Genomic DNA, 27,806 nt, shown 5'->3' on the forward strand with positions numbered 1-27,806 from the left:
ACCATTTGTTTATAATTTTCCATACAGGACAGCCAAAATTGCTTCGGTTGTCAAGTGGATGTCATTTCGCCTCCTAAAAGCTATGCACGTCAATTGACCACCTATAGTGCGTTATATCGCAACTGATTTGACTGTGTGGTGCCAGGAACCCGTTACTACCAGGACTGTACGGATAAAAATACAGCAAATAGGTTTCGGAAAGTAAGAATCGACTAATGTCCCTTTCTCCTGGGAACGATGACTGCTGGCAACTCGGTGTGTGTGTGTGTGTGTGTGTGTGTGTGTGTGTGGGTATGGGGTCTTAAGCTACATGAATCCATTTTGGTTTTGTAATTTCTCTTTTCTCATCCCCCTGTCATCCATTACCTTGCTCTCCCGATCTTCCATTATGTCTTGGAGTACAGTGAAGAACTTGTTATATCTAACAAATTATTAGAACTGCAGTTATAATTTCTGATCTATGAAGGTCAATTCAAATTATTTGTTCCTCCTGAATGGCTATATGAGTCATTTAGAGGGTTATACTAACTTAGGAAACCCTTGTCGGTGCAGTTGGTGCCAGGAGTACTCTCAATTGTTGGACAGGGGAAAGATAAATAATGAGAAAGACTCAGGGGTGTGTTTTGTGATACAGTTGTATTTATTGAAGGAAGGAAGAGAGTACAGTAATCACTGTAGTAAGAACTGCATTCTCATAGAAGTCGTGTCCATTTTCAGCGGTAGTAGTAGGGGTAGCCGACGGCAGCGTAAGGGTAGGCGGAGTAGGCGCTGACGGCGGGGTAGCCGAAGGCGCTGTAGGCGTAGGGGGCGGCGTAGGCGTAGTAGGCCTCGGCGCCCTTCAGGGTCTCCTTGGCCTTCTCCTGGGCCAACACGGCCGCCACCAGCAGCACTACGAGGAGAGAGCAGACCTGTGGACAGCAGAAACATACACGCATCAGAATGGCTTGAAAACAGTAGATTCGTGGCAGAAAGCTTTCGTAAAATGGCTTGCAGGTGAAGAATAGTTCGAGAAGCTGATATGGAATATGAACAATAACATATAATTGTAATTTTTCACGCAAAATACTATAGAGATTTGAGTAAGTATTGCAGAGTCCTTTATCAAGGTTCGTCCTTTTCAGGTTATATTTCTGGTAGTTTTAGTTATTATACTGCTACTTATACTCTACTGGAATTGATTACAAAACATAGGATATTGGTCAAAGAAGTCATTAATTATTGCCAGTCTATGAAGCATCCATGTCTCTGTTATGTGTCTAAACTATTTGAGATGTGTTTTTCCGTCACTAACGTCCTCATACGTTCCTATGACCTACTCTGGGTGGAATCCGTAAAAAATTGTAATGCATTTCCAAGACCAGCGACAAAATTAGAATACTGATAAATGCCATCACAGCAGTTACTTTATGTTGGCTTTAACACAATCACTGTAGATCATTTAAGCTTCACACAGACTATAAAGATGACATATTTTATTGGAATGACTTATTAAGTATCGTTTCAGGAGAATGGAGCAAAGATACTATGGGTGACACACTACCATAATCTGTCAGTAAACTCAACAAATATGCATTGCCTTTTCTCAGGTATGTACCCATCATTAAGGGGTTGTATATCACAGGTTAAAGCTGCACCAACGTTATTATTCTAAAAGAACTTCGCTAATGTTGCAGCACCTCAACATAAGTTAATTTTGCACGGAGTTTAGGGACATTATTTCAGTTAAACGATTCACTATTTCAGTGGTATCGGCCCCCAATTAACAGATTGTTTATAACAGATCTTTGTTTTGAGTTACATACACGTGTTGCAAATAATGGCAGTGATATTATAAGGGAAAATAACTTCTCATATTTGTCTATAAGGCATCTCTACAATTACCTGTGCTTTGCAAGACACTATAGTACTTTTGTGATATTGTCAGATACTGAGGTAACAGTATGCATAGATTAATCCAGAGAACAGCACAGAATATCATGCAAACGAAAGGCTTGACTTTTCAAATGCAACCCGCAGCATTTGCCATGAGTTCACCTCAGGGATCATCTCCCTCTGAGACATCCATCATCTATAAAACTCCATCTATGCCCTCTATTTACTTTACTGTCCCCGCTGTCATTCCATTCCCTCTTACTTGTCCTCAGGTCTAAGGGCTCTATGTTATACAACTACATAACACAGTAATTTTCTCAAAATAATTTCCTGTGTTGGGAACCAGACTGGAATGTCGAGAAATTCTACAGAATTCTACTTTCAAATTAGAGGTAATGTTGCGTCATCAAACACAATGACCAGATGTTTGATCTACGTAATTATTTGCAGCTTACTGAGCTCATCTCTTCATCCTCCCTCTTCCTCCTCGTTAACGATCTGCTGAACGTCTGCTTTCTGAACAGATACTGTCACTGTTATTTCAGTCTACCCCTCCGACATTGTGACTCCTGTTTCCAATGACTTTAATCATGACTTCAGAACCACTAGTCTGGTTAATTTATTATCATACTGAATGTCTGTTGCTGTAATTATTGTTAATATTATTAGTAACCAACATTAATCAAGTGAAACTATTCCTTTTCTGAGACCTTTTCATGTCTCAAAAGTCAATGATATATATATCCTGACTGGGGCAACCAAAGCTGTGATTCGACCCCAGGTCCCGTGCTCACTAGGTGGATGTCCTAACAGTTACACCAACCTGGCACAGTGGCTTTGCACAACTGCATGGACTACACTAGCATGCCTCCCTTATCACTCAAAATTCCCATTCACATCTCAGCCTCTTACTTGCGTTAGGCCGGCCGCTGTGGTCTAGTGGTTCTAGGCGCTTCAGTCCGGAACCGCGCGACTGCTACAGTCGCAGGTTCGAATCCTGCCTTGGGCATGGACGTGTGTGATGTCCTTAGGTTAGTTAGATTTAAGTAGTTCTAAGTTCTAGGGGACTGATGACCATAGATGTTAAGTCCCATAGTGCTCAGAGCCATTTGAACTTCCGTTAGTAATTATAAATATCATCATAATGGTACAAACACAATAGTGCTTAGGAATTGTGAAACTTGGTAAGCCAATCTCTTAATGAGTTTTGATATATACTGTTTTGACTCCTTGTAAGAGATTTTCTGAAAGTCCTAATGGAATAAATAAATAAAAAATAAAACATCCCGCTCTTCATTTAGTCTCAAATGCTTGGTATAGCATCTCCCAAGTTCCCCACAATGAGGTAAATGGCAATGCTGCACAGTGGTTAAGCCACTGGACAGCTCGGCTACCCTCCTTCGTAACGCTACTACTCTCCCTAACGCCGTGCCGCTGGCTGCAGTGGGCGGAACTCACAAAAGCCTTCATGGTGGTTGATGTGTGGATGCTGCCTGGGCTGCACTGTATGCTGACCGGGTCTCCGCGCCCGCTTTTATAGGGCCCCGTGTGGCCTTGGCTAGCGGCTGGACACCTCGCACTGCCCACTTTGCAGCTTTGTTTTGGGCGACGCCTTGTTTTGCCGGTGCAGATTCCGGATACGTCGGCGCTCGTCATCTCCTGATTAGGGCGCGAGCCAATGGTCGCGGTGCATGATGCGTACGGGACAGAAAGTTTTCGCATCATTGCGAGTGACGTACGGGAACAGCAGTTGTTTGCTTAAATACGATACAAAACACCTTGCAAGTGTGCAGTTGGCAATAGGGTGGAGATTTCATTCTCACACTGCAAGAAGCGATAGATGGCGTCACTGGATGTCTGCCAAGAGCTACACGGAGGTGAAAAAGTCATATGGGATAGCGCCATGCACATATGCAGATGGCGGGAGTATCGCGTACAGGGCAGTACACTGAGAAACAGTCGTTTGTTCTCCGGCGATTCACGTGAAAAGGTTTCTGACATGATAATGGCCATACGACGGTAATTAACAGACTCTGAACGGAGAATGGTAATTGGAGATAGACTCATGGAACATTCCATTTCGTAAATCGTTAGGGAATTCAATGTTTCGAAATCGACAGTGTCAAGAATGTATCGAGAGTACCAAATTTCATGCATTACCTCTCACCAAGAACACCGCAGTTCTGCTGGTCTTCACTTAACGGCCGAGAACAGCGGCACTTGAGTAGAGATGTCAGTGCTAACAGACAACCAACACTGCGTGAAATAATCGCAGAAATTAATGTGGGACGTACGAAGTATGTATCAATTAGAACAACTCTGTAAAATCTGGCGTTAATGGACTATGGCAACAGAAGACCGACGCGGGTGCATTTGCTAACAACACGACATCGTCTGTAGCGTCTCTCACGGGCTCGAGACCATATCGGTTGGGACCAAGACGAATAGAAAACCGTGGCCTGGTGAGAAACTCTAGATTTCAGTTGGTAAGAGCTTGTGGTAGATTTCTAGTATGGCGTAGACCCCACGAAGCCATTGATCGAAGTTGTCAACAAAGCACTGTGCAAGCTGGTCGTGGTTCCACAATGGTCTGGGTTGTGTTTACATGGAATCGACTAGGTTCCCTGATGTAAGTGGAACAATCATTGACTGGAAATGGGCATGTTCGGCTACTTGTAGGCCATTTTCAGCCATTCATGTACTTCATGGAATTTTTGTGGATGACAATGCACCATGTCACCGGGTCACAATTGATCGCGATTAATTTAAAGAACATTCTGGACAACTCGAGTGATTGGCTTGACAACCAGATATGCACAAACTCCTAAACCGGCAACACTTTCGCAGTTATGAATGGCTATAGAGGCAACATGGTTCAGTACTTCTGAAGGGGGCTTGTAGCGATTTATTGAGTATATGCCACGTCGAATTGTTGCACTACGCCGGTCAAAAGGTGACTCCACACGATATTGGGAGGTATCGCATGACTTTTTCAGTCCATTTTTTAAAATGCCTTTAGGATATGACTGCAATACGTAATTCTTCATTATTGTTATGCACATTATACCGTTACGATTATCATGTAATTTTAACGCAAGAGTGGAACTAAGAATGGTAACTCCCACTATAAAATTCGATAAGTAATAAAATATTTTAGTTCACTTTAAGTACCTGTTTAGCAGTTCTTTACACGTAACAAAATTTTGGTACTGTAATAAAATCATGCAGACAGTTGAGCTAATCATTTTATCAGCTGGTATCTGATAACTTCTAATTTTAATCATGTGAGTAATTATTTTAATATAAACTTTCATATGCAGTTATTTTCTTCAATAACAAGCATTTGAAGTACCAACAGAATGAATGAGAGATTGAATGGAAAGTGTGTATGTTGACATTATAGCCTATTGTGTATAAAATAATTTATGTCATACATTGTGCTTGGTCTAAAAAAGGTGTCTAAAGTAGGAACATCTTTAGTTATGCACTGCAGACAGCTAAACAGTTTGTTTACATTTCAAATAGATCCATTTACGTACAAGATTTCATGAAGTTTTCGTAAGCAATATAGAGTAGTGGAAATCAGTATAAAGGCAGGGTTCCTACCAAAGTATATACAATGTCTGAAGCATAGATGTATCAAATTGATTATTAAAGTAGTCGATACAAATAAGACATAAACAATTATGACGACATTACTTAGTTTCTTTTATAACGAGAGAAACAAAATATGGCATTGGAATTTCCTAGATGGAAATTGGTTTAAAAGCACTAACTGTCCTGTTGTGTTATTGCACTGTTAGTACTTTGTCCAACATAATTACCTCAAAAATTCGGCGTCTTGTCTTCCCGAATAGCTCCTTTCAGCGCACATACGGCTCCAAATTGCCTTCCATTGCGATAAACACGAATTGCAAGTATTTCACAAAGGTTTTCCACTGGGCTCAAGTCCATGTTACGTGTAGGCCAGATCAAGCCATCGATATATTTACCTTAAAAGTATTTCTTTGTTATGCAGAAGTTTTGGCAGATGCATTATCTTGTTGAAAGATTGTACTTTCGTCCCCTAGGTCTTCAGATATTATACTCCATTCTGTCTCTAAAATCTTAGGGTACACATTAGAGTTTATACCAGTGTTCACCCAAGGAAAATGTGATTCACCTGTAGTGCTGCAGTGTAGAGTGTTGCCCAATCGTAACACCTCCACCACCAAAATGTCTACTGATTCATACTTGCTGCACTGTTCTCAGATAATGTCAGTCATATTGAAATCCATTCGGAACATCTAAATTATCTTCTTTTCATCACGAAGATCACTTTGTTCCATTCTCAAGTCTATGTCATATGTTTTTCAGCGAACTCCAATCCAAACTGTTTATGTTTCGGAGTTTGAGTTTGTTTCTGCAGTAGTTTCTTGATTGCAAAATGTTTCCATTCGACAAAATTTCTCGTACACGTCAGGCAGTTACTGACAACTGCCAATTGGCAGGAAGTTGAGAAGAATAACGGTTTGAGGCTCTTGCTTTGTCCAAAAGTAACCGTTTAGATGCTTCTGATAGTTTCCTACTTTGCTCATATTATCTGTTGCGTCGATATTGTGCACGAATCTAACGAAATTATAGATTACTGTACCTGAACGGTTCAAGTTCTTGGTGTTTTCACATTTAGAGAGTTGTTTCCTTCTACGCACAAATTTTTGCTTTTCATCACATGATCTTCCGCGTGACCATGTCACAGTCATGGCTTATAGACACAGTATGCACTATTACTAATAGTATCTGTTTCTTATCTGTAGGAAAGGAACGCACACACAGTAAACACACCATATCACTGCACAGAGCTGATTAACTATATACTGAGTTCCATCCTCTGCTAGCTGAATGGTTGACGTCTTGTTATTTCTGTACTATTGACATCAAATGCAACCCGATTTGACCGCATTTGTCAGTATACTGGACGTCATACTATTGCGAATACACCGCGCTCAACTATTTCTACCAACAACTTTATACTGATTCCCACTACCGTATTCTACAACCATGAATGCATTTTGTGAATACGTTAACGGGAAATTTTGTACAAGAGAAAAATGTGCACCACTGGCCATTACATTGCTAGACCACGACGATGACGTGCTATAGACGCGAAATTTAACCGACAGGAAGAAGATGCTGTGATATGCAAATGATTAGCTTTTCAGAGCATTCATACAAGGTTGGCGCCGGTGGCGACACCTACAACGTGCTGACATGAGAGAAGTTTCCAACCGATTCCTCATACACAAACAGCAGTTGACCGGCGTTGCCTGGTAAAACGTTGTTGTGATGCCTCGTGTAAGGAGGAGAAATGCGTACCATCACGTTTCCGACTTTGATAAAGGGCGGATTGTAGCCTATCGCGATTGCTGTTTATCGTATCGCGATATTGCTGGCTGCTCGCGTTGGTCGAGGTCCAATGACTTTTAGCAGAATATGGAATCGGTGGGTTCAGGAGGGTAATACGGAACGCCGGGCTGGATCCCAACGGCCTCGTATCACTAGCAGTCGAGATGACAGGCATCTTATCCGCAGGGCTGTAACGGATCGTGCAGCCACGTCTCGATCCCTGAGTCAACAGATGGGGACGTTTGCAAGACAGCAACCATTCGCACGAACAGTTCGACGACGTTTGCAGCAGCATGGACTATCAGCTCGGAGACCATGGCTCTGATTACCCTTGACGCTGCATAACAGACAGGAGCACCTGCGATGGTGTACTCAACGACGAACCTGGGTGCACGAATAGCAAAACGTCATTTTTTCGGATAAATCCAGGTTCTGTTTACAGCATCATGATGATCGCATCAGTGTTAGGCGACATCGCGGTGAACGCACATTGGAGGCGTGTATTTGTCATCGCCATATTGGCGTATCACTCGGCGTGCCATTGGTTACACGCCTCGGTCACCTCTTGTTCGCATTGACGGCACTTTGAACAGTGGACGCCGGCCGGAGTGGCCATGCGGTTCTAGGCGCTACTGTTTGGAGCTGGGCGACCGCTACGGTCGCAGGTTCGAATCCTGCCTCGGGCATGGATGTGTGTGATGTCCTTAGGTTAGTTAGATTTAATTAGTTCTAAGTTCTAGGCGACTGATGACCTCAGAAGTTAAGTCGCATAGTGCTCAGAGCCATTTGAACAATTTGAACGGTGGACGTTTATTTCAGATGTGTTACCACCCGTGGCTCTACCCTTCATTCGATCCCTGCGAAACCCTACATTTCAGCAGCATAATGCACCACCGCATGTTGCAGGTCCTGTACCAGCCTTTCTGGATACAGAAAATGTTCGATCGCCACCCTGGCCAGCACATTCTCCAGCTCTCCCACCAACTGAAAACGTCTGGTCAATGGTGGCCGATCAACTGGACCGTTACAATACGCCAGTCACTACTCTTGATGAACTGTGGTATCGTGTTGAAGCTGCATGGGCAGCAGTACCTGTGCACACCATCCAAGCTCTGTTTGACTCAGTGCCCATCCAAGCTCTGTTTGACTCAAAGCCGGGGAGTATCAAGGCCGTTATTACGGCTAGAGGTGGTTGTTCTGGGTACTTATTTCTCAGGATCTATGCACCCAAACTGCGTGAAAATGTAGTGACATGTTAGTTCTAATATAATATATTTGTCCAATGAATACCCGTTTATCATCTGCATTTCTTCTTGGTGTAGCAATTTTAATGGACAGTAGTGTATTTTTAACTGTACTGAGTCTGAACAGGAGTAAGTGTATTAGATAGCTGTGTTTTGTATGGCTAGTTCTTGAACGATACAGTGCAGTTATTTTTACATAATAAATTAAATGTGGTTATTTGGACAAAGGGGCAGTTCCTAATATCTCGAAGACAAATATTTTATCTAGCGGATGCAAGGAACGCATGTTGTGTAGGTAGGTTGCCGCTGGTGTTTCCTGTCTGAACAACTGAATTCGTTGTCTTGTGTAGTAACGGGTAATCGTAGGTAGGGGGAAACTTATAGAACAACCTATGACCTCGAGAGACAGCATAATAGTGCAGTGTCGCCGAACTAGAATCGTTGGTACAGTATGTCAAAAGGGTTAAAGTGACAACGTTCCCGTAATAAAAGCGTCACCGAGAAACTCGCAATCCACGTGAAGCAATGGTGTGTTGATCACGTAATGGTTTGATGAGAGAAGTTTTACAAAATTATAATTTTCATTAAGAAAACATAAACAAATGTGTGTGATAATGTAATTGCTATCTGACTGCTTTAAGTCTCGCTTTAAGCTATTGTTGTTAAATTCGCTTTAGAACAAAGTTAATATCAGCGTAGGCTTTCAATCCAGAGGTAACTTCGTGAATAACTTAGGACACTAAACTGAAAATAAACGAGCCAAATATATTGGTTCAAGATCATTCAAAATGATTTGTGTTAAATTTATACAGGAAACACAGGATTGAATTTCATGACAAATTTTAAGGGAGCACAGCTACGGGTGTGGTAGCGTATTGACGACTCACTTAAAAGCTCTTAAGCTCAAGTTGGTTCAGATGAATGGAAGCGTGGAAATACGCAGAATATCAAAAGAAAATCTTTCGTATCTGATAACCTTGATAGTTTTACGTATAAAAACAAAGACTGTTAAGCAACGCTAAACGAACAGAGTGGATTCAATGGTGACTGAGTGTGTCTGTTTCTTTTTTCTTTAACTCTGAAAACGACTGGTGCAACGATTAACGATTTCTGGCTGTGACGTGTTTTTCATCTGTTCACCCGGCTACACCTCGCATCAGCTGTGCAGCAGCACACCTTCCTCCAAGAGAAAGTTACTGGTTCTGCCGCAAGGTAGAGCTACCTTCCCGACTTGTTTTAATCTTTTACTACAATTGTTTTATCATTTGTAACCCTTTGTCACAAACCTACGTAGTTCAGTTGTTTCCTTGATCAAATTTCATCCCTAAAGGCACAGTTTTTACGTTTCGGTCAGGTGGAGCGATAACAGCAAAATTAAAGCAGCGCGTAAAATCAAAATATATTTAAAACTAAATTGTTGCTGATCTTACTTCCTGACCCACATATACTGTAACTTTTCCACCTATTTTATTGCCGCTAATCTAGAATTCAATATTAGACTTCCTGAAGAACTACAGTGGAGGAATCAGTTTGCTCATTCCCTCCACGGTAACAGAATCTTCATTACACAACATGGCAATTCCGAAAGTAATACCTCACTATCCTTATTTCTCCTAATCTTGTTAATATCGCCTAAGAAGTCCTGATCCCGAATGTGAATGATCAGATATAAATTCCATTCACAGCCCCCTACTTACGATCTCATCCATCAATATCCACTCAAAACTTATCCAACACTTTCGAGTGAACTGGAATGCCTACGGAAAATACATAGACGCTCATGTCAGAAGCCAGCCGCAACCCTATTAGCATATCGTGCTGGGTACTTACTTCACCAGGACTTATTAGGCGTCACATTAACCGTCATCTGTAACAAGCACATTTATCCTGATCACCTCTCCTCCCTCCAGCATTTCTACGTAGCCTACAAAACTCCCTTCGCATACACCGCGCGCCCCTGAAGCACTGGTACCAGCATAGAACCACACGCCACCGCCTATTGCAAACACATATCAGAAACTTATTCAACACTAAAGAATGTTGGAACTGGCATTAACCATGCACCAGATTGTACGTTACACCCCCTCCCCCGACCTCCATCACCTGCCCTGTCCCCATCACCAACTACTGCAAGTACTGAGAATCTTTCCACAGACTCTCATGTAGCAACGTAATTCCTCAATACTCTTTCACAACGAGCCGAGCAAAGCTAATCACTTTCCGTCTCTCTGACATCTTCAAAATTCCTGAGGATCCCCATTGCTAGTACTCCGTATTTCCTACAGTCAGTGAAAGTATCGATACTTCTGTAGCACGACTTGCTCCCAGCATCCATTACTTGCACAACATACCACAGGTGGAACAGAACTCATCCATTGCACCACGTGACATAAAACGAGTATCACAGAAAAAAATACAGTCGCGACTGCATAACCTACAGACATCTAAAAGGATGTCCCCATCCTTTCATCGTAGCCCTTGTAACTCTTTGTAACATAATTTTCTCCACAGGATACACTGTTGATCTTCGGAATACCTCCAGAATCATACTTCTTCTCAAACAAAGCAAACCTTCCAACGACGGTTTAGCCTCATTGTTTAGTACGTTTTTTCAAACCCACCATCTTCCAATGTGCCCATAAATGCCTGAACAAACACTTACCCCTCTTTGCTTACCAGTGAGGCTTCTATTCTCTGACGAACAACTTCTCTACTTCACTCATTTCTTATCTCATTCCACTTCACACATTTCTTGTCTCATCGACGTAACAATAGAAAATCCTCAGTTTTGTATCCTTTAAACTTCAAAGGAGCCTATGTGGTTTTATGGAATTCCAGTCTCCTTTTCAAACTCGATGCATACTCTCCCATGTAACTACGTCCTCATAATTGGTTCCTTTCTGTCTAACCATCCATCTTCTGTCTGTGTTAAAAATACCAATTTCCGCATTTTCTACTCAACTACAAGAGTGCCCCAAGAGTCTATCGCATCGGTAATATCCTCTAAACGCCCTCTACTCTAACTCATCCATTATGCTGACGACACTGCTTCCTTAGACATGTACACTTAAGAAATTCCAACGATCCCTCCATCTCAAATAGCTCTCCTCCAAGGGCAGCCTGTGGCTCCTCGGGTAAATCCATCTTAAACAGAAACAATAAGTATTGAAATTATTACCCACAACTTCCGCATCCATAACTTTTATCTAATCATTTATAGCCGCCCTATACAGTTAACTAATTCACTAAATAATTTGGACTAACACTCGATTGGTAACTAGTATGAAAATCTCCAACAGAAAGCTCAAAACGCAATGAAACTGACTCGACTAGAGTGGCCAGCATGTTCTTCCTAATGAAACCTATCGAACATGCCTGGGAAGATTGAAAGGCCTGTTTATGGATGACGTGACCCAGCAACCACTCTGAGGGATCTACGCCGAATCGCCGTTGAGGATTGGGACAATCTGGACCAACAGTGCCTGCCTTGATTACCTTGTGGATAGTATGCCACGACGAATACAGGCATGCATCAATGCGAGAGGACGTGCTACTGGGTATTAGAGGTACCGGTGTGTAGAGCAGTCTGGACTACTACCACCTCTGTAGATCTCGCTGTATGGTGGTACAACATGCAATGTGTGGTTTTCATGAGCAATAAAAATGGCGGAAATGGTATTTATGTTGATTTCTATTAAAAATTTCGGTACAGGTTTTTGAACTCTGCAGGATAGCTTGTGCTCTGTGGTGGAAGCCATTTCATAAAATTCATTCATTCATTCACACACACGTCACCTGGGGATAAAATTGATGGACGAAGATGGGAAAGCTCTACTACATGCAGAAGAAAAGGCAGACAAATGCTAGAAGCGCACTGAAGGCCTACTACTTCACTCTGTGGTGGAAGCCATTTCTTGTAAATTCATTCATTCATTCACATACACATCGTGGTACATAATTCTTATCTTAACGGAAAAGCTTCGGAGATGCGGAACGAGTCGTACATTAACCTGAAAAACAGACACTACAGGGTACTTCTAGTGCACACAATAAACTAACAACCAATTTCAAATAGTGTTAATTAACTGAAAATTTTAGTTTTAGGAATTGCTTCTAGGTGGTCTAAGGATAAAAGCTGTATTTTTATTTTTTATTGAAAACGAAAGCCCACTGCTCTTCCTCTCACTCATCTCAGGTGCTGTTTCTAGTAGAAAAACAAAGTCATTTGTGCTAACACGAAGTTAAATCGCAGAATTTAAATATTGTGATTAGTTGCAGACGGCGTTATTAGTAAAGTACTCTTTCACGTTTTTTAAATATTTGGTGATTTTTAATTTTCTGTCTGATTTCTACTGGCATTACTCTTGCAGCAGAATGTCTCAATTTGAAATTCTAGGTAAGATTGCATAGCTTACATAGATTCCTTTTAACGTCTAATATTACGGTTTTAAATTTCGCAGTTCATTTCATCTTTACTCAAGAGTGTAAAAAATAAAAAGAGGTAGGGTTTAACGTCCTGTCGACGAGAGATCCTTAGAGGCAGAGCACGCACTTGTATTGGGGAAGAAAAGGGAATGAACTCGGTCGCGTCCTCTTCAAAATAACCATCCCAGCATTCGACTGAAGCTGTTTATGGAAGCCACAGAAAACCTAAATGTAGCAACGCAATCAGGATCTTATCCGGCGTGTCTCTAATGTTATTCCAATGTCTCACTGCTCCATCTCGCACGGTGCGTCAGTGTCAAATGCCAAAGTTGCCAAAAGGTTTCTACAAGATGTTCAGTTGTTGGCAGTACTTAACTTTTCTGCTTCATGGTTCCGTAGGAGAAATGTCCTTTTGTCCATATCTACACTAACTCAAGATAAGACGTGGGACAGCACTGTGTAAAATTGCACAAAGTGTAACATAAATGCCAAATGTAAATGTGACTCCACACCAACACATTGGCAACAAGGATGCAAGGAGGCGCTCAGTAGATTGTCTTGATTGATAACAGTACTTGGTTATTCAACAAAAAGATTTATAATTACTGTTTAGACACTTAAGTTTTTGATTTTACTTGAACAAGCATTGAATATAAAACTGTGTTAGTAACTGAAAAAAACTGATATGCGTTTGTATCACTTGCCCTCTGAGAGTTCCAAGCAAACATATACATGTTATGTACATGCATTGCCAGAGCATCCACCACGGGAATAAAGAATATCAACGATTTTCGCCTGTTATCTATTTCAATACTGGCATGGTAACGGTCCTGGGAATTACAAGAATTTAGAGAATGTTCTAATTTGAAACTTTAAGTTTAAATGTTCGTGTAATTTGCATGCGCTATGGTAATTTTTCATTTATCTTATTAATTTTGGAGATATATTAACATGCTGTACAAACTGGCAATTGCAGATATATTGGCTTCATCTTCACTTGTCTCTGTTTCAATTACTGGTAATATCTGACGGAAGTCTCCAGAAAAGAAAAAGTTACAGCCGGCTATAGGGCTAATGTTGGAATGCAAATGTCGAATGGCTCTGTGGAACACTTCAAGTCATATTTTATGGGATATTGGAACGGCATCCTAAACAATGGAAGCGCAATCTTGCGTCAGTTCCAAGTATTATTTTGCTTTTTATATTATAGATACATTACATGTCGTAGCCGCAGGGAAAGATTGCATGTAGAAAAGGCAGTTGGTAAAGGAACTGCAATGCTACTGGCCTTATGTCTACCACTGGTAGATGGCAAAGGCATCGTTTTCACAGCGTCAGTGGGCATCACATCATCATAGGTCAGCCACATGCATGACATATTTATAAACTATGTACAAATACCTTTCTGGTGAATCACTTTACCTGCTGCTGAAAATGAGATTATAATTCGTCTAGTAGTTCCTGAGATTTTTGGTGGATTACCAATGTAATGTACGTTCGTAATGATAAAAAATGTTTTTGTGTGATTTAATTACAGATTAACAATTTTCAGCTTTTTTCTTTACTTTTATTGTGAAACTTCGCTTCTGGCCAAATTTCATAATTTTCGGTCAAAGGGAAGTACAGCACAGGTTTAGATGAGTGAATTTGTGAATATCAAAAAATGGCCATATCGTTTGATTCCCTTGATTAAGAAGCTTTATTTATATCGTCAAGGCATCGTAGCCCTTAGCATGTGACATAAATCTCAACTTGATACCTCTGCCTGTTCCTGAAAAAAGAGGTCTTAACAGTCAGACATACAGAAGGACAACGAAGTAATCCTATGGGGTTCGTTTTTACTGACTGAGGTATGGAGCCCTAAAAATGAACTATTTTAGGAAGCATGTTTATGTGTATATGAAGTTGTTTCTTGTTTTGGTGAGAGGAACCCTTTTCTTAAAAGTGTAAAACTATTTTTGATAACCTTCTGTATACAATAATTGTTTTTGTGGACACAGAGTACTTGCTGTGATGACTGTGACAAATTATAATTGTGTAGGGGCCTGGGATAGGATCACAGCGCACGAAAGGAAGGGATCTGGCTTAGAATACAATCTAGTACACTACATCGTCCAGTAAATTTTTAGAAAAAGTCACTCTGCTTTTAATTTTCCGTATTTCGTCTAATGACAAATGTGAAGAAGAAGAATGTATTTCATATCTTAATTTCTAAGGTAAAATCAATACACTTATTGCCGTCCCTTCCATTGAATTTGGCCTCAGGTGGCTGTTTATTTGAATGAAAGAAATGGCCTAAATATCTGATATACGAGGGCATTTAAAAAAGTGAAGATACACTGGCTCGCAGTTTATTTTGAAAACGTTAGTTACATCTTATTAACGGGTTATTCGTTATTTTTCGACATAATCATCCCCGTTATCCAAACATTCGTTAACTCGGTGCACAAACTTTTGTATCCCACAGTCATAGGTGTCCGCCTGTTGTCGGAACCACGTTTCAACTTCATCTTTGATCTCTTCATCGTCATGGAATGATTTTCCACCAAGATGTGACTTCAGGTAACAAGAGACATGGAAGTCGGTGGGCGCAAGTTCCGGGCTGTGGTCCAATACGTTCCATTTTGAGCTGTGTGAGGCCGAGCGTTGTCATGAAGCAAGCGGACTCCACTTGTCAGCATTCCCCAGCGTTTGTTTTGAATTGCTCTTCGAAGACGTTTCAAAGTCTGGCAATATGCAGAAGCATTAATTGTCGTTCCAGGAGGCTTAAATTCCAACAGAAGAATGCCTTGTCTGTCCCTAAGAACAGAAGCCATGGTTTTCTTCGCTGAAATCGACGTTTTGCGTTTCTTGGCTTTTGGTGAATTCAAATGGCGCCATTGCATTGATTGCTGCTTGCATTCAGGTGTATGGTGATAAGCCCACGTCTCGTCACCTGTCACATCGTGATCAACGAACTCATCACCTGCTTCAGCAATAGTGTGAAGAAGTCGAGTGCAAAGCCCATCCTTTTCTTTTTGTGTTCTTCCGTTAACAGTTTTGGAACCCAGCTCGCACACAATTTCCTGTACCCTAACTTGACAGTCACAACGTCATAAAGAGTTGTCATTGACACTTCCAGTATTATCTGATGCAATTCTTTCAATGTGGGACGTCTGTTCGCACTAATTGCTTCCTCCGTTCTCTGAAGATGGGCATCAGATATCACAGATGGCCGACCTGTTCTTTGTTCGTTATGAACATCGGTCCTACCTTCAGAGAAATGACGACACCATTTCGTTACATTTTGACGATTCATAATGTTCCCATAAACAGAAACAATTTCCTTGTGAATATCCGCTGGTCGCTGACGTTTTGCATGAAGAAAACGTATGACGGAGCGCACTTCGCATTTGGCGGGATTCTGAATCGATCGGCGGAGCGATTTTAAACACGACCTACTCCAACCAGAAGCAACGTTCAACTGGCGAACGACCGCGAGGAGAAAGCTAAGGGGTTCAAAGTTAACACCAGTGTTGCCAACTTTCTCGCCAAAACTCTTCTGTTCCTCTGGCATACGGTGTATCTTTACTTTCTGAAATAGCCTCGTACTTAGCAGTATTTATCAGAAATATTTATCCACTCATTGCTGATATTTGGAATGTCGTTGAGTGGATGGTAAGGTAAAATGACAGGATATTACGTTTTGTGATACAGTTGTATTTATTGAAGGAAGGAAGAGAGTACAGTAGTCACTGAAGTAAGAACTGCATCCTCAAAGAAGTCGTGTCCGTGTTCAGCGGAAGTAGTAGGGGTAGCCAGCGGCAGCGTAAGGGTAGGCGGAGTAGGCGCTGACGGCGGGGTAGCCGAAGGCGCTGTAGGCGTAGGGGGCGGCGTAGGCGTAGTAGGCCTCGGCGCCCTTCAGGGTCTCCTTGGCCTTCTCCTGGGCCAACACGGCCGCCACCAGCAGCACTACGAGGAGAGAGCACACCTGTGGACAGCAGAAACACAGGTATATGTAACATACACAGTTTTAGTGAAACAAAATAAATCATAATATACCCTGGTAAAGAGAACTTGGAGAGGAACTTTTAAACTAAATTCCGTCCGAACAGGCGTTGGAAGGTCCGACAGTACCGACCATGTTATTATCAGCCCACACACGTCACTGGATGCAGATATGCTATTCTCAGTGAATGGAAATTTCAAATGGCACAGGCAAGTGGTAAAGGATCATTCAGCAGCCAGGAGACTCTGTGACGGTCACAATAAGCATTTCTCTTTGTTCCCAGTTGAGAACAGGATTGTGGCAGGTTGTTGTTTGCAAGGGTGACGGATACCAGTTAAGTGCATTCAACTATAAGGAAGTGAATAAAATGAACGTCTCCACACACTACTTTGCTACTCTCCAAATAAAGTGGTCAGCACACTACTCTCCTAGCCGTATGTTAGTTTATGATATCAGAGCCGCCACTTCTCAGTCAAGTAGCTCCTTAATTTATCTCACAAGGGCTGAGTGTACCCCGCTTACCAACAGCGCTTGGAAGACCGCGCGGTCACCCATCCAAGTACTAGCCCAGCCCGACAGCGCTTAACTACAGTGATCTGACGGGAACCGGTGTTATCACCGCAGCAAGGCCGTTAGGAGAGGAAACTATAGCTAGTACAATTAGGAAAACGACTGTGATGAACAATTCTAAATGTTATTCGTTGTGTAGAAACAGTTATACTGAATCGTTTTAATGCTTTGCTTACTGAAATTTAGACATGTAGTACTTGCTCAATTTTAAATAATGTGTGTTATTTGGAGAGTAGCAAAGTAGTGCTTGGAGCCGTTTATTTCATTCACTTTCTTATGGTTGAAATGTACTTTACCAGCATCTGTCACCCTTGCAGACTACAACCTGCCACAATCCTATTTTCAACCGGGAACAAAGATAAATGCTTATTGTGATCATCACAGAGCCTCCTAGCTGCTGAGTGATCCTTTACCACTTGCCTATGCCATTTGAAATTTCCATTCACTGAGAATAGTATCCGTTCAAGTTTTTCTGCCATTCCCTAATCCCTTGAGAGATATACAGTTCCAGTTAGATTTTACAAATACCGTTTAAATTTATAACAGCGAACATCAGCGCAAGTTAAAGCAGAACTCAGGTGTTCCGTTATAGGCCACGTAACGTCTTTCATGTAAGAGGTACTGATAGATCTTCCACTATGAGGGTGGGTGGTCAGTCGTGTAAAGATAGCTACGTTGGTTGGAGCATTGCGTGTGAAAGCAAGTTTCAGTTTCCATTACTGGTACAGCACACAGTTACAATCTGTCAAGAATCTCAACCTCTTTAAACTGCCGTAACTGACAAAAGTGATTTCAATTGCAACTCATGAAGTCATGATGTCTATGATTACGACGCTTTGTGAAATGGACAAATAAATGTTTCGACACGGTGAGAGCTCACTATAACTTTTTGGTACATGTTAATTTGTTGCTAAGAATTGGCTGGATATGGCCATAATTAATATGAATTAATACTATCTCGTTGAAGTATCAGATGAGTATACCAACCAACATTATTTTCTAAATCTTTAACATAGGTCATTAACGTTAGCGATCCATTCTCACATCCCTAGGGAACACTTCTCCTCATGTGTTGGGCTCTCGGATATCACAATTTTCTGTATTTAGCAAGTATAGACATTAACAACTTTTCAAATCTGGGTACATATTCCGTTAGTGTCGCCTAGGGAGACTGGTGGTATAGTGAGGAAAATGATGCAAACCAGTGCAAGGAATCTTACTCACAGAAGGAGTAGTCTGGTTTTACTGTTACTTACACCCAAACCTCCAGATGTCAGACACTCAGATCGCTACCAAAAGTTGTGTGTCGATGGAGTACCAACCAATACACCGATTTAGTCATTGTTGTGTTCTGTCCTCCAGTAGAAGATGCGTAATCGGTAATTAGAAGTAACACCAGAACTACGGAGCATAAGAAAAGGGTATTACGAGGGAATGGTTTGAAGGTCTTGCGTAGATGACATGGTAGAGCGCCAGGTTATCGTACCAAAGATCCCGCATTCAAACTTCACTGATCACTATTTGTTTTAAGGGTTGACGCGAGAAACTGTTACATGGGAGAATATTTTCCTGACATCTAAAACAACTTTTCGGTGTTTGTAGCAACTTTCTTTTGGCAGCCTGCTTTCGCTTTGTTGGTTGAAAGAAGCAAACCTAAGAGAACATTTGAATAGATAGGTATGGTGTTCTGTCGGACGAGACACCACACCTATCTTTGCAAATGTGCTCTTTAGGTTTTCTACTTTCAACTAACAAAGCGAAAACAGGCTGCCATAAGAACATTGCTACACACCCCGAAGACTCCTTTTACATGTCAGGAAAATGTTCTCCCATATAACAGTTTCACATGTAAGCAGTTAAATAACAACAAAATATCATCAGTGTTTTTCTATTTCATTTTGTTCTTCGATTTGTTCCTGGCGGACGTTCTATGACACCCACTGAAGTTCATCGTTGATCCGTTCATTCAGTTTTTTATACAGAGGGCAACTAACACTCTGTCTAAACACGGTGAATTAATGTATCGGCGGGTTTGAACGGGGGATCTTAGGTACCACGACCTGGCGCTCTACCAACTTACCTACACGAGATCTTCAAATTATAACCCCATACATGCGCTTTTCCTATGCTCCGTGGTTCTGGGGTCACTCTTAATTGCCGTTTACGCATTTTCTACTGAACGACAGCACACAGCGCGAACTTAATCGGTGTTTTGGTTGACACTCTATCGACATACAACATTTGGTAAGGGCCTGAGTGTCTGGTATCTGGAGGCTTGAGTGTTAGATATCTACCCATGCTCACCGCCTCTTACACTGTGCTACGAGCTACCGTGGCCGGTACTTACGAAGGCCTTCATGGTGCTTTGAGGAGTGTGTGGTGCGCGGATTGCAGAGACTACTGTGCGGTGCGCCGGCGGCCGTTCTTATAGGTACGGCGCGGCCTTGGCTGCCGGCTGGACTCCTGCCGCTAACCCGCTGGACACGTCATTTTCGGCGACGCCTTATTTCACTGTCGCGGATTTCAGACAAGTTTTCATCTCTTAGTTTTGTTCGCGTGCCAACGGTCCCGCTGCATTACGGAATCTGGGCATAAGTATTTTCTTCACTGGCGCTTTCATACACTTCAGGTGCATTATCAGCCAGGAGTTCAGAACATCGCTTCAGTCATATTAGTTTACTTGATGCGGAAATTCGTATTTCATTGCTGACACTTTTCCTTATTTATCATATGGCCTCTTGATATATTGAAAAAATACGAGGGCTATCCACAAAGTTTTCGTTTGTGTCCGTTAGGGGCGGGTCTAGCGCGGCCATCTTGGTGTCATGGCATTCCGCCGCTCAGTCGGCATCCTGCCGTGCTAGTGAGAGGTTCGTGCTGTACTCCGTTGAGTTACTGTGGCAGTTTGAAATGTGAGCGTTAATTTAAAATGCCGCAAAGTCTGAAGTGCGTGCTGTAATAAGGTTTCTGCCTGCAAAAAACTGTACACCGATAGAAATCTATAGGCAGCTTTGTGAAGTGTATGGGGACAAAATAATCACTGAAGGTGGAGTGCACCAATGGGTCATAAAATTTAAAAATGGCCGAACTAACGTTCACTACGAAGAGCGAAGTGGAAGACGCAGCATAGTGACTGCGAAAAAGTTGATGCCGCGGTCCGTGAAAACTGTAATTTCACAATAACGGAACTCTCTATGAGTTTTCCACAAATTTCACGAAGTTTTTTGCACGAAATCATTACCGAAAAGCTTGGTTACCACAAGTTTTGTGCAAGATGGATACCAAAAATCTTGACAGAGATTCACAAAAATCAGCGAATGGCTGCAGCGTTAACGTTTTTGGACGCTTACGAGAAAGATGACGACTCACTACTCGATCGCATCGCTACTGGTGACGAAACATGGGTTAAGCATGTGAACTGCGAGACAAAATTGCAGTCAATGCAGTGGAGGCACACTAATCCCCCCCCCCCCCCCCCCAAAACCCAAGAAACGCATGCAGACAATGTCGGCAAGGAAGGTGATGGCGACTGTCTTTTGGGACAGAAAAGGTGTGATTTTTGTGGATTTCCTGGAAAGAGGCACTACAATAAACTCTCAAAGGTATTTCTAAACTCTGCACAACCTCAGAAGAGCAACACAAAACAAGCGCAGGGGAAAGTTGGGTTCAAAGATCTTTCTGATTCACGACAACGCCCGGGCCCACACGGCAAAGGCCACTCGTGAAGTTCTGGAATCTTTTAAGTGGGAGTTGTTTCCTCATCCGCCGTACAGTCCCAACCTGGCACCGAGCGACTCCCACTTATTCCCAGAAATGAAAAAATGGTCCGCTATGCTGCGTTTTGATGACGATGCACAGCTTCAAGAAGAGGTAACCACGTGGTTGAAGACGCAGGTGGACGAATTTTACGGCGAAGGAATTTCCAAGCTCGTCCATCGCTACGATAAGTGCCTTAATTTAAATGGCAAATATGTAGAAAAGTAGTATTTAAGTGTGGCTTTCATCTCTATATAATAAAAAAATTCCAATACTTTATTTATTTTTAATTCCAAAACGTAATGTACTTTCTGGATAGCCCTCGTACATATAAACACAATGATTTTTTTCCACCGTATACTAACTCTAGGGACTGATCGATGAGATGATACAAAAGAAAAAAATATTTAATGAAGTTATGTCCTGAAATGTATGGTTTCCGTGTTAGAGACCATTTATTCATTAATGAATTGTTATAGAGAGACATGTGTTGGAAATGGTTTCCATGTGACTCAACGCATGCGTGTACGCCCAGTAGCATGTTCCGTATCACACATTCACATCGTCCAGGTTGCATCCGAACAGTGTCGAAGGCAGCTTGGATACGCTGCTCCAATGTCTCCACACCTGGAGTTGGCTCTGCATACACAATACTTCTGAAATGTCCCCATAACCAGAAATGGCACGGGCTGAGATCTTGTGAACGAGCAGTGAGCCGTGCGTGGCTCGTATTCGTGCCATTTCTTATTTTACACCCTGTTTTTACCGTACTGCTACTTCGTTACATGAATTTTCAATTACTAGTGTCATTGTATTGCTGCCTTGCCTACCCTTGAACGGTAACAGCAGCGCTTATCGATATAGGCACTGCTGTATTATCATTGTTGGACTGCTGTTACTTCCTGGTCGTGGTGTGTTGAGAGTTAGTTTGGACTGGGCAATGAAGTCACTTGGAACGTGCCAGGAGTGCAGTTCGGACCTGCTAGTCGGTGAGTTGGAACGTGACACTAGTGTAGTCGGGTTGGAGCAGCAGTGAGGCCCCCATGTCCAAGCTCTCCCGACCGTTGCCGCCACACATCACGTGAGACGGGGACGGTCATCGTGGATCGTCGTTCGGTCGTCCTACCGGACGACGTGAATTGGCTCGCTGATCGCTTATGGGTTGGCTGTGTGTATGAATCGACTCCTGATTTGCCTTCGTCACTGCAGAGCCACTGCAAGTCTTCTTGCAAGTGTTTGTAAAACTGTGTCTGCAGTTGGTGTCATTTCCACTAACAACTTGTTTTAAATGTTTATGGCCTACTGGCAGTGAGTCGTTCGGTTGGTGTGGATCAACCGCGAAATCTCCGCGCGGCAAAGTCAGCCGGGCCAGCTGGCAGTCTCTACGCAGTGTCCGGGTATGTGGGAGCTGTTCCGATTGCTACGAGGTTCGTGGCTCACCGATCCAGGACATCAAAGTTGAGTGGTGATTTAATTACCGAAGCCAGTCTGTTCAGACTGTGCCGTTGGTTTTCATGGTTGGCAACAGCGAGTGTTCGAGTTGGCGAAAGCCTGGCCACCATCCGGTGGAGTTTAACTGTATTTTGGTTGTCTGAAGTCCAAGTGCACCAGCGGAATATTCTGCCTTGTGGCCGTTAGCGTTCCGGTTACCTGCCCTGGCCTCTGACGTAAAATTCAGGCAGTGTCCTTTCCTAACCGTGTTGTCGCTGTCCAGCACGAGTGTGTAGTTTTGACAGTTTATGCATACTTGGCTGTGGGTGGTAACGCCTTTTACGTTCTGGCTTTGGAGTTCCTTGTGTACTGGTCGGGTGGAAAAGAAGTCGTCTTGTCGAAGGGTCCGTTAACTGTCTCTTGGTTGGGTTGCCGGCGGATCGGATATAGTTGAGCCTACTACCTGTCAGCCCTAAGAGAACGCTAATATTTCAAGTTCAGACCGACCCTCGGAAACTTCTGAGCGCCCTTGGCTGTACTGCCTTTTCTTATTGGTGTTTGATTGTGTATTTTAATGGCTCATGGCCGATGGTTTGAATCTGTATGCTTTTAGTTGCGTTTTAAATAATAAGCCTTCAGTGTCATTTAAAATATTTTTTTAATGTAGCTGTTGGCTTTCTGTCTTTTGAAAATTTATTGTAGTTGTGATTTTCACTCATGGACCTTCAGATGTCTTAAAATTAAAATTCCTTATTTGCTAACTCATAGACTGTTTGGGCCTTCAGCGTCAGTTAAAATATTTTTTTTCTGGATAAAGCTTTGGGCCTTCAGCCGTTTGAAAATTTATTGTAGTTGTGTTTTAAATCATGGGCTTTCAACCGTTTTAAAATTTAAAAAGGTTGTGCCCTTAAGGCATAAGATAGTGTGACATATTCAGTCCATAGTTAAGTTTGAAAATTTGCGCTGTAATGTTTGGCCAACTAAATAAAGTTATATGTGTTCGAGTGTAACTGACAGCCCCCCATTTTTGGCCCTTTTCCACAATTCCAAATACCTGTTCTGTCCTGCGGATTTAATCAGGCGTTTCAAGCAGGCCATGCAACACTGCTCTCTGGTCCTATCAACCGACCAGGGAAGGCATGATTGAGATGCATCCTGACGTTAATGGCAAAGTGGACTAGAGCACAATCATTAACAGCCACATAACCCTTCAAATCATTAATGGTACTTCTTCCAGCAGGGCAGGCAAAGTCACCCGCAAGAAACGCCGATAGTTCCAATCTTTTAGGTGGCGTGAAAGGAAGACTTGCACCAAAATACGGTAGCCAATTATCCCGATCCACACACTCCCGTTGCACCGATGCTCATGTTTCGCTGTTAACATACCATGGGGGTTCTGCATACTATCCCCCAGACGACTGTTACGAAAGTTGAAGATACCATGTCACGTAAAAGGTGGCCTCAACTGTGAATATGATGGATGACACAAATACCGGAATCGTGATTGCCTGGTGAAGAAGCCAGTGACAAAACTGCTTCCGATGTGGAAAGTCTGTCGCTAGTAAGTCCTGCACACGCTGTAAGTCGTAAAGGTAGCAACAATTGTCAGGAAAAATGGTCCATGCCGTTGTCTGGGTAACCGTGTACTGGCGGGCCAACTGCCTGGTACTGACACGTCAGTATCCTTCCACTGCGTGTCCGAACGTTTCGGGTACATCCTTCATGATGTCCCGCTTCCTGAAGCGACCCTGTCTCAAACAAACGGTGAAACACTGTTGCAAACATTGAATGGTGTGGTTGTTGTCGGTGGGGATCGGTCTCTTGATACAACCATGCTGCCCGCTACTCGTTACCATTTGCTTTTCCTTGTCCACAGCTCGTGGTCTTGCGGTAGCGTTCTCGATTCCCGCTGCGCGGGGTCCCGTATTCGATACCCGGCGTGGTCAGGGATTTTATCTGCCTTGAGATGATTGGGTGTTGTGTAGCCATCATTTCATCAGCATTTAACCGCAAGTCGCCGAAGTGGCGTAACCTAAAAAGGACTCCCCCGCGTGAGGACTCACGGCCAACAGTGCCATCCGATCATTTCATTTCATTTCCTTAAGTAAACATCATGTCGGCAAGCTGCCGCTCTTGATTCGAATACGGAACCATTGTGTACAACGCTGTATCATGTCCACCACTAGGTGAGTCAGCAAGAGAAGTTAGTCGGACACAACACTACTAATTACTATGGCAAGAGAGGGAGTTAGGGCACGACGTGTGAGGAACACATACTACAACTCCGGCTGCATGGTACAGCGCGTATTAGACTACAATCTCTGTAATATAGTGTGGTTGAATAAATGATCTTCAGCATGGAAACCAAGCATTTCCAGACATCGTTAGACCTTTTCTATTCCCTATCCTCTCATCGATAAATCCTTGTAGTTTCTACCTGATGAAAAAAAAAAATCACTCTGTAGAAATAAAACAGTATGCAAACGAAGATCTGGGATATTTGTGTAATCTATCGAATTTCGAGTGTCCACAGTCACAACGTGTGTTACTTATCCCAGTTCTGCAACAAATATACACATTTTCCTTGTTGAGTTCTAATTCTGTTCAGGAGTGACAATATTTTCTCAACTTCCACAGCGAATTTTGTTTTTTATGTCTGCGGTCGTGTAGAGCGGAGTCGTTTTAGTTGGCATCATCGATATATACAGGATCGACGTCTTCAGAAGCACTGCTAGATTTTTACTATCCGCAGTCTTCTTGTACTCTTTCGGGAGGACATTTGTGACTAGCAGTTGAGGATGTAGAATATCGCTTAGTCCTCATAGCCACTGCATAGGATTTGACATGGCGACATCAGCAATCATTCTCGTAATGTTATTTAGCTCGCTGTCTATTTTTCTGTGCATGAGGGTTGATTAGCCAAAGTGAAGCAAAATGTTCAATGGTTGGGAAGGCAAGATCAACAGCAGAAGAATGTGGAGTGGGTGTCGAGCCTCCCACGTTGTACCTCACAGATATTGGATTTCGTTGTTCCTTTTCTTCATTTTCTAATCGTTTATGATAGATGTGATCTGACAGATACATTCTACCAACAGTTACTCCCAGGTACTTTGGTATTTTATGTGAGTAGTTTAGTTTTTTTTAATCTGTTTCGAGTTCTCTTACGGCGAATTTATTATACAGGTGGTTCGAGTCTCAATTTCCGAAAATACGATTACTTTTCCACTACGTCTAGGTCTACCGTTAGGATTTCTTTCGGCTGTTCAGTTGAGCTACGCTTAGTTGCAACTACTTTTTCGTCACCATTTCGTTGTGCGAGCCTCCTCACAGATCGTTAACCTAGCATGGCAACAGGGTAGCTACACAAGCCCCAAACCGTGGGGAATTAGTATATCAGAGTTCGGGAGATGGGTTCACGGCTCGGTGACAAAACTCCTCGATTTTAAAAAGTCGTTCTGATTATTTATTGTCATAACGTGAAAGCAATAGACTGTCGACGAGGTCGTGAATACCATCGGCATTTGGCAATTGTATACAAATGATCACGTCTCGACGCATTTATTAGAGCGGGCAGCTAGTCTGTTGATTGACTTTGGGGAAATGCTGACTTCTGTGCATCTTTCTGTTTCTATAGTATTTATCACTGTCATAACCAGTAAATAGAAAACCTCATATATTATCCAAAACAAAAATTATTTGCTGCCACAATCGCATAACTTTAACAGCTATGACCTGTTTCGCCATCTTCAGATAACATTACAGAGAGACACATCATCACTACTCTACGTTACAACAGTAAGGAAACCAAAATCTGGAAGACGATCATGATAAAACAAGATGTTATCGTAATAGCGAACCAGACCAGTCAGACCAGAGACCTTTAATTCACCTCTTGTAACAGACAATATATAGCTGTACGCAAATTGAAGATTTTTTAACATTGTGGTGCGTTACTATCCGTGGTCCTAGTTAAAGCAGACATGTCCTCACCTTCCTCTGCTCTTCGAACTGAACTATCCAGTCAGATGCAGGGGCAGAAAAAGTTTAACATCGACTCTGAAACATCTGTGTACCTTCGAATATTCCTCCGTAACAAATGATGGCCAGAAGTAAAAGACGCTATACGTGAAAGAAAATCCAATTATTCTGAGTTATTATCATAATAGATGTCTGTCCCACTGGGTGAGCAAGTCAGTTCAAGAGTTGGAGAAAGACAGTGGCGTACCACATCCAAGATTATCATGGCTTGCAAAGCACTGCGGTATTCAAAACAATTATGCACCTTATTTTTACTTTCAGCAAATGTTCATTCTCGGAACGACGTCTTCTGTAATACACTGGTGTGCAAAACTTACGTTGCTTTCTGAATAAAGGCGTGAAAAAAGTGAAATATTTAGAAAAATTTTGCTCAATACAAATTCTTGTACACTACACATCAAATAAAATTCGTTTTCCACCTACATGTGATATTTTGGTATATATTGTTATTGCTTCGTAGTAACCAATATGCACTGTTCTTTTGTGACAACCGAGGAACATGCTGCAAATTTAGTTTTAAGAGAGACAGCTAGGTGAAGCATAGTTTACGCACTCATCTAGCTATGCTAAAATCGACTCGACGTTAACCGATTCAACGAAACAGTTTTGATCTGACTATTCCTTTGCAGGCTGTCATTTGACTTGACCATTTATCTTATACATGTTTGTACATATTTTATTTTTATATTAATTTTTAATCTAGATAACAATACAAATCATATTTTATATGCTTTTCTGTGAGCCCTTGAAATACCTGGACCCTGTCGCATTGCAGGCCCTAACGTTATGCCCCTGGGAACAAGGAAAGGACTACAAGAACAATGATGGTGGAGCACAGGGGGCATAGATAGGGCTATGGGAATGAAGATAGTAGACTGAACTACGAAAACAAAGCTGATGGATGGTTGAACTACGAAAACAAATATGGTGGAGTAGCGAGTCAGAGATCCTACTACTGTTGTAACATCTTGAGTTTTACAATTCGATCTATGACAACAAGACCGTAGGAGAATATCGGATATCGAACTAACAGAACGAGACAGTGGCTCTCGGGTATGTAGCAGTTGCCTGTTTCATTAACTTTTTTTTTTTTGGTC

General features: G+C 42.2%; 1 protein-coding gene, 1 long non-coding RNA gene and 1 pseudogene across 2 annotated transcripts in view; all 3 read right to left on the reverse strand.

Annotated features, from left to right (window-relative positions):
* Positions 1-617: 617 nt before the first annotated feature.
* The window catches only part of LOC126354923 (uncharacterized), a 117,343-nt gene continuing 90,154 nt past the window's right edge, over positions 618-27,806 (reverse strand). Inside the window, exon 2 of the mRNA XM_050005020.1 lies at positions 618-908. Within this exon, the coding sequence (XP_049860977.1) occupies positions 714-908 (195 nt within the window). The 3' untranslated portion in view covers positions 618-713. The remainder of the gene's footprint in view (positions 909-27,806) is intronic.
* On the reverse strand, positions 16,605-19,906 carry LOC126354928 (uncharacterized). The gene is made up of 2 exons (XR_007565400.1): positions 19,832-19,906; positions 16,605-16,896 (listed from the first exon to the last, which is right to left on the reverse strand). It is a non-coding gene; the product is annotated as an uncharacterized LOC126354928 (long non-coding RNA).
* LOC126356740 (5S ribosomal RNA) lies at positions 17,434-17,551 on the reverse strand (annotated as a pseudogene).

This window comes from Schistocerca gregaria, chromosome 3 (assembly GCF_023897955.1).
Source record: "Schistocerca gregaria isolate iqSchGreg1 chromosome 3, iqSchGreg1.2, whole genome shotgun sequence".
Lineage (NCBI taxonomy): Eukaryota > Metazoa > Arthropoda > Insecta > Orthoptera > Acrididae > Schistocerca > Schistocerca gregaria.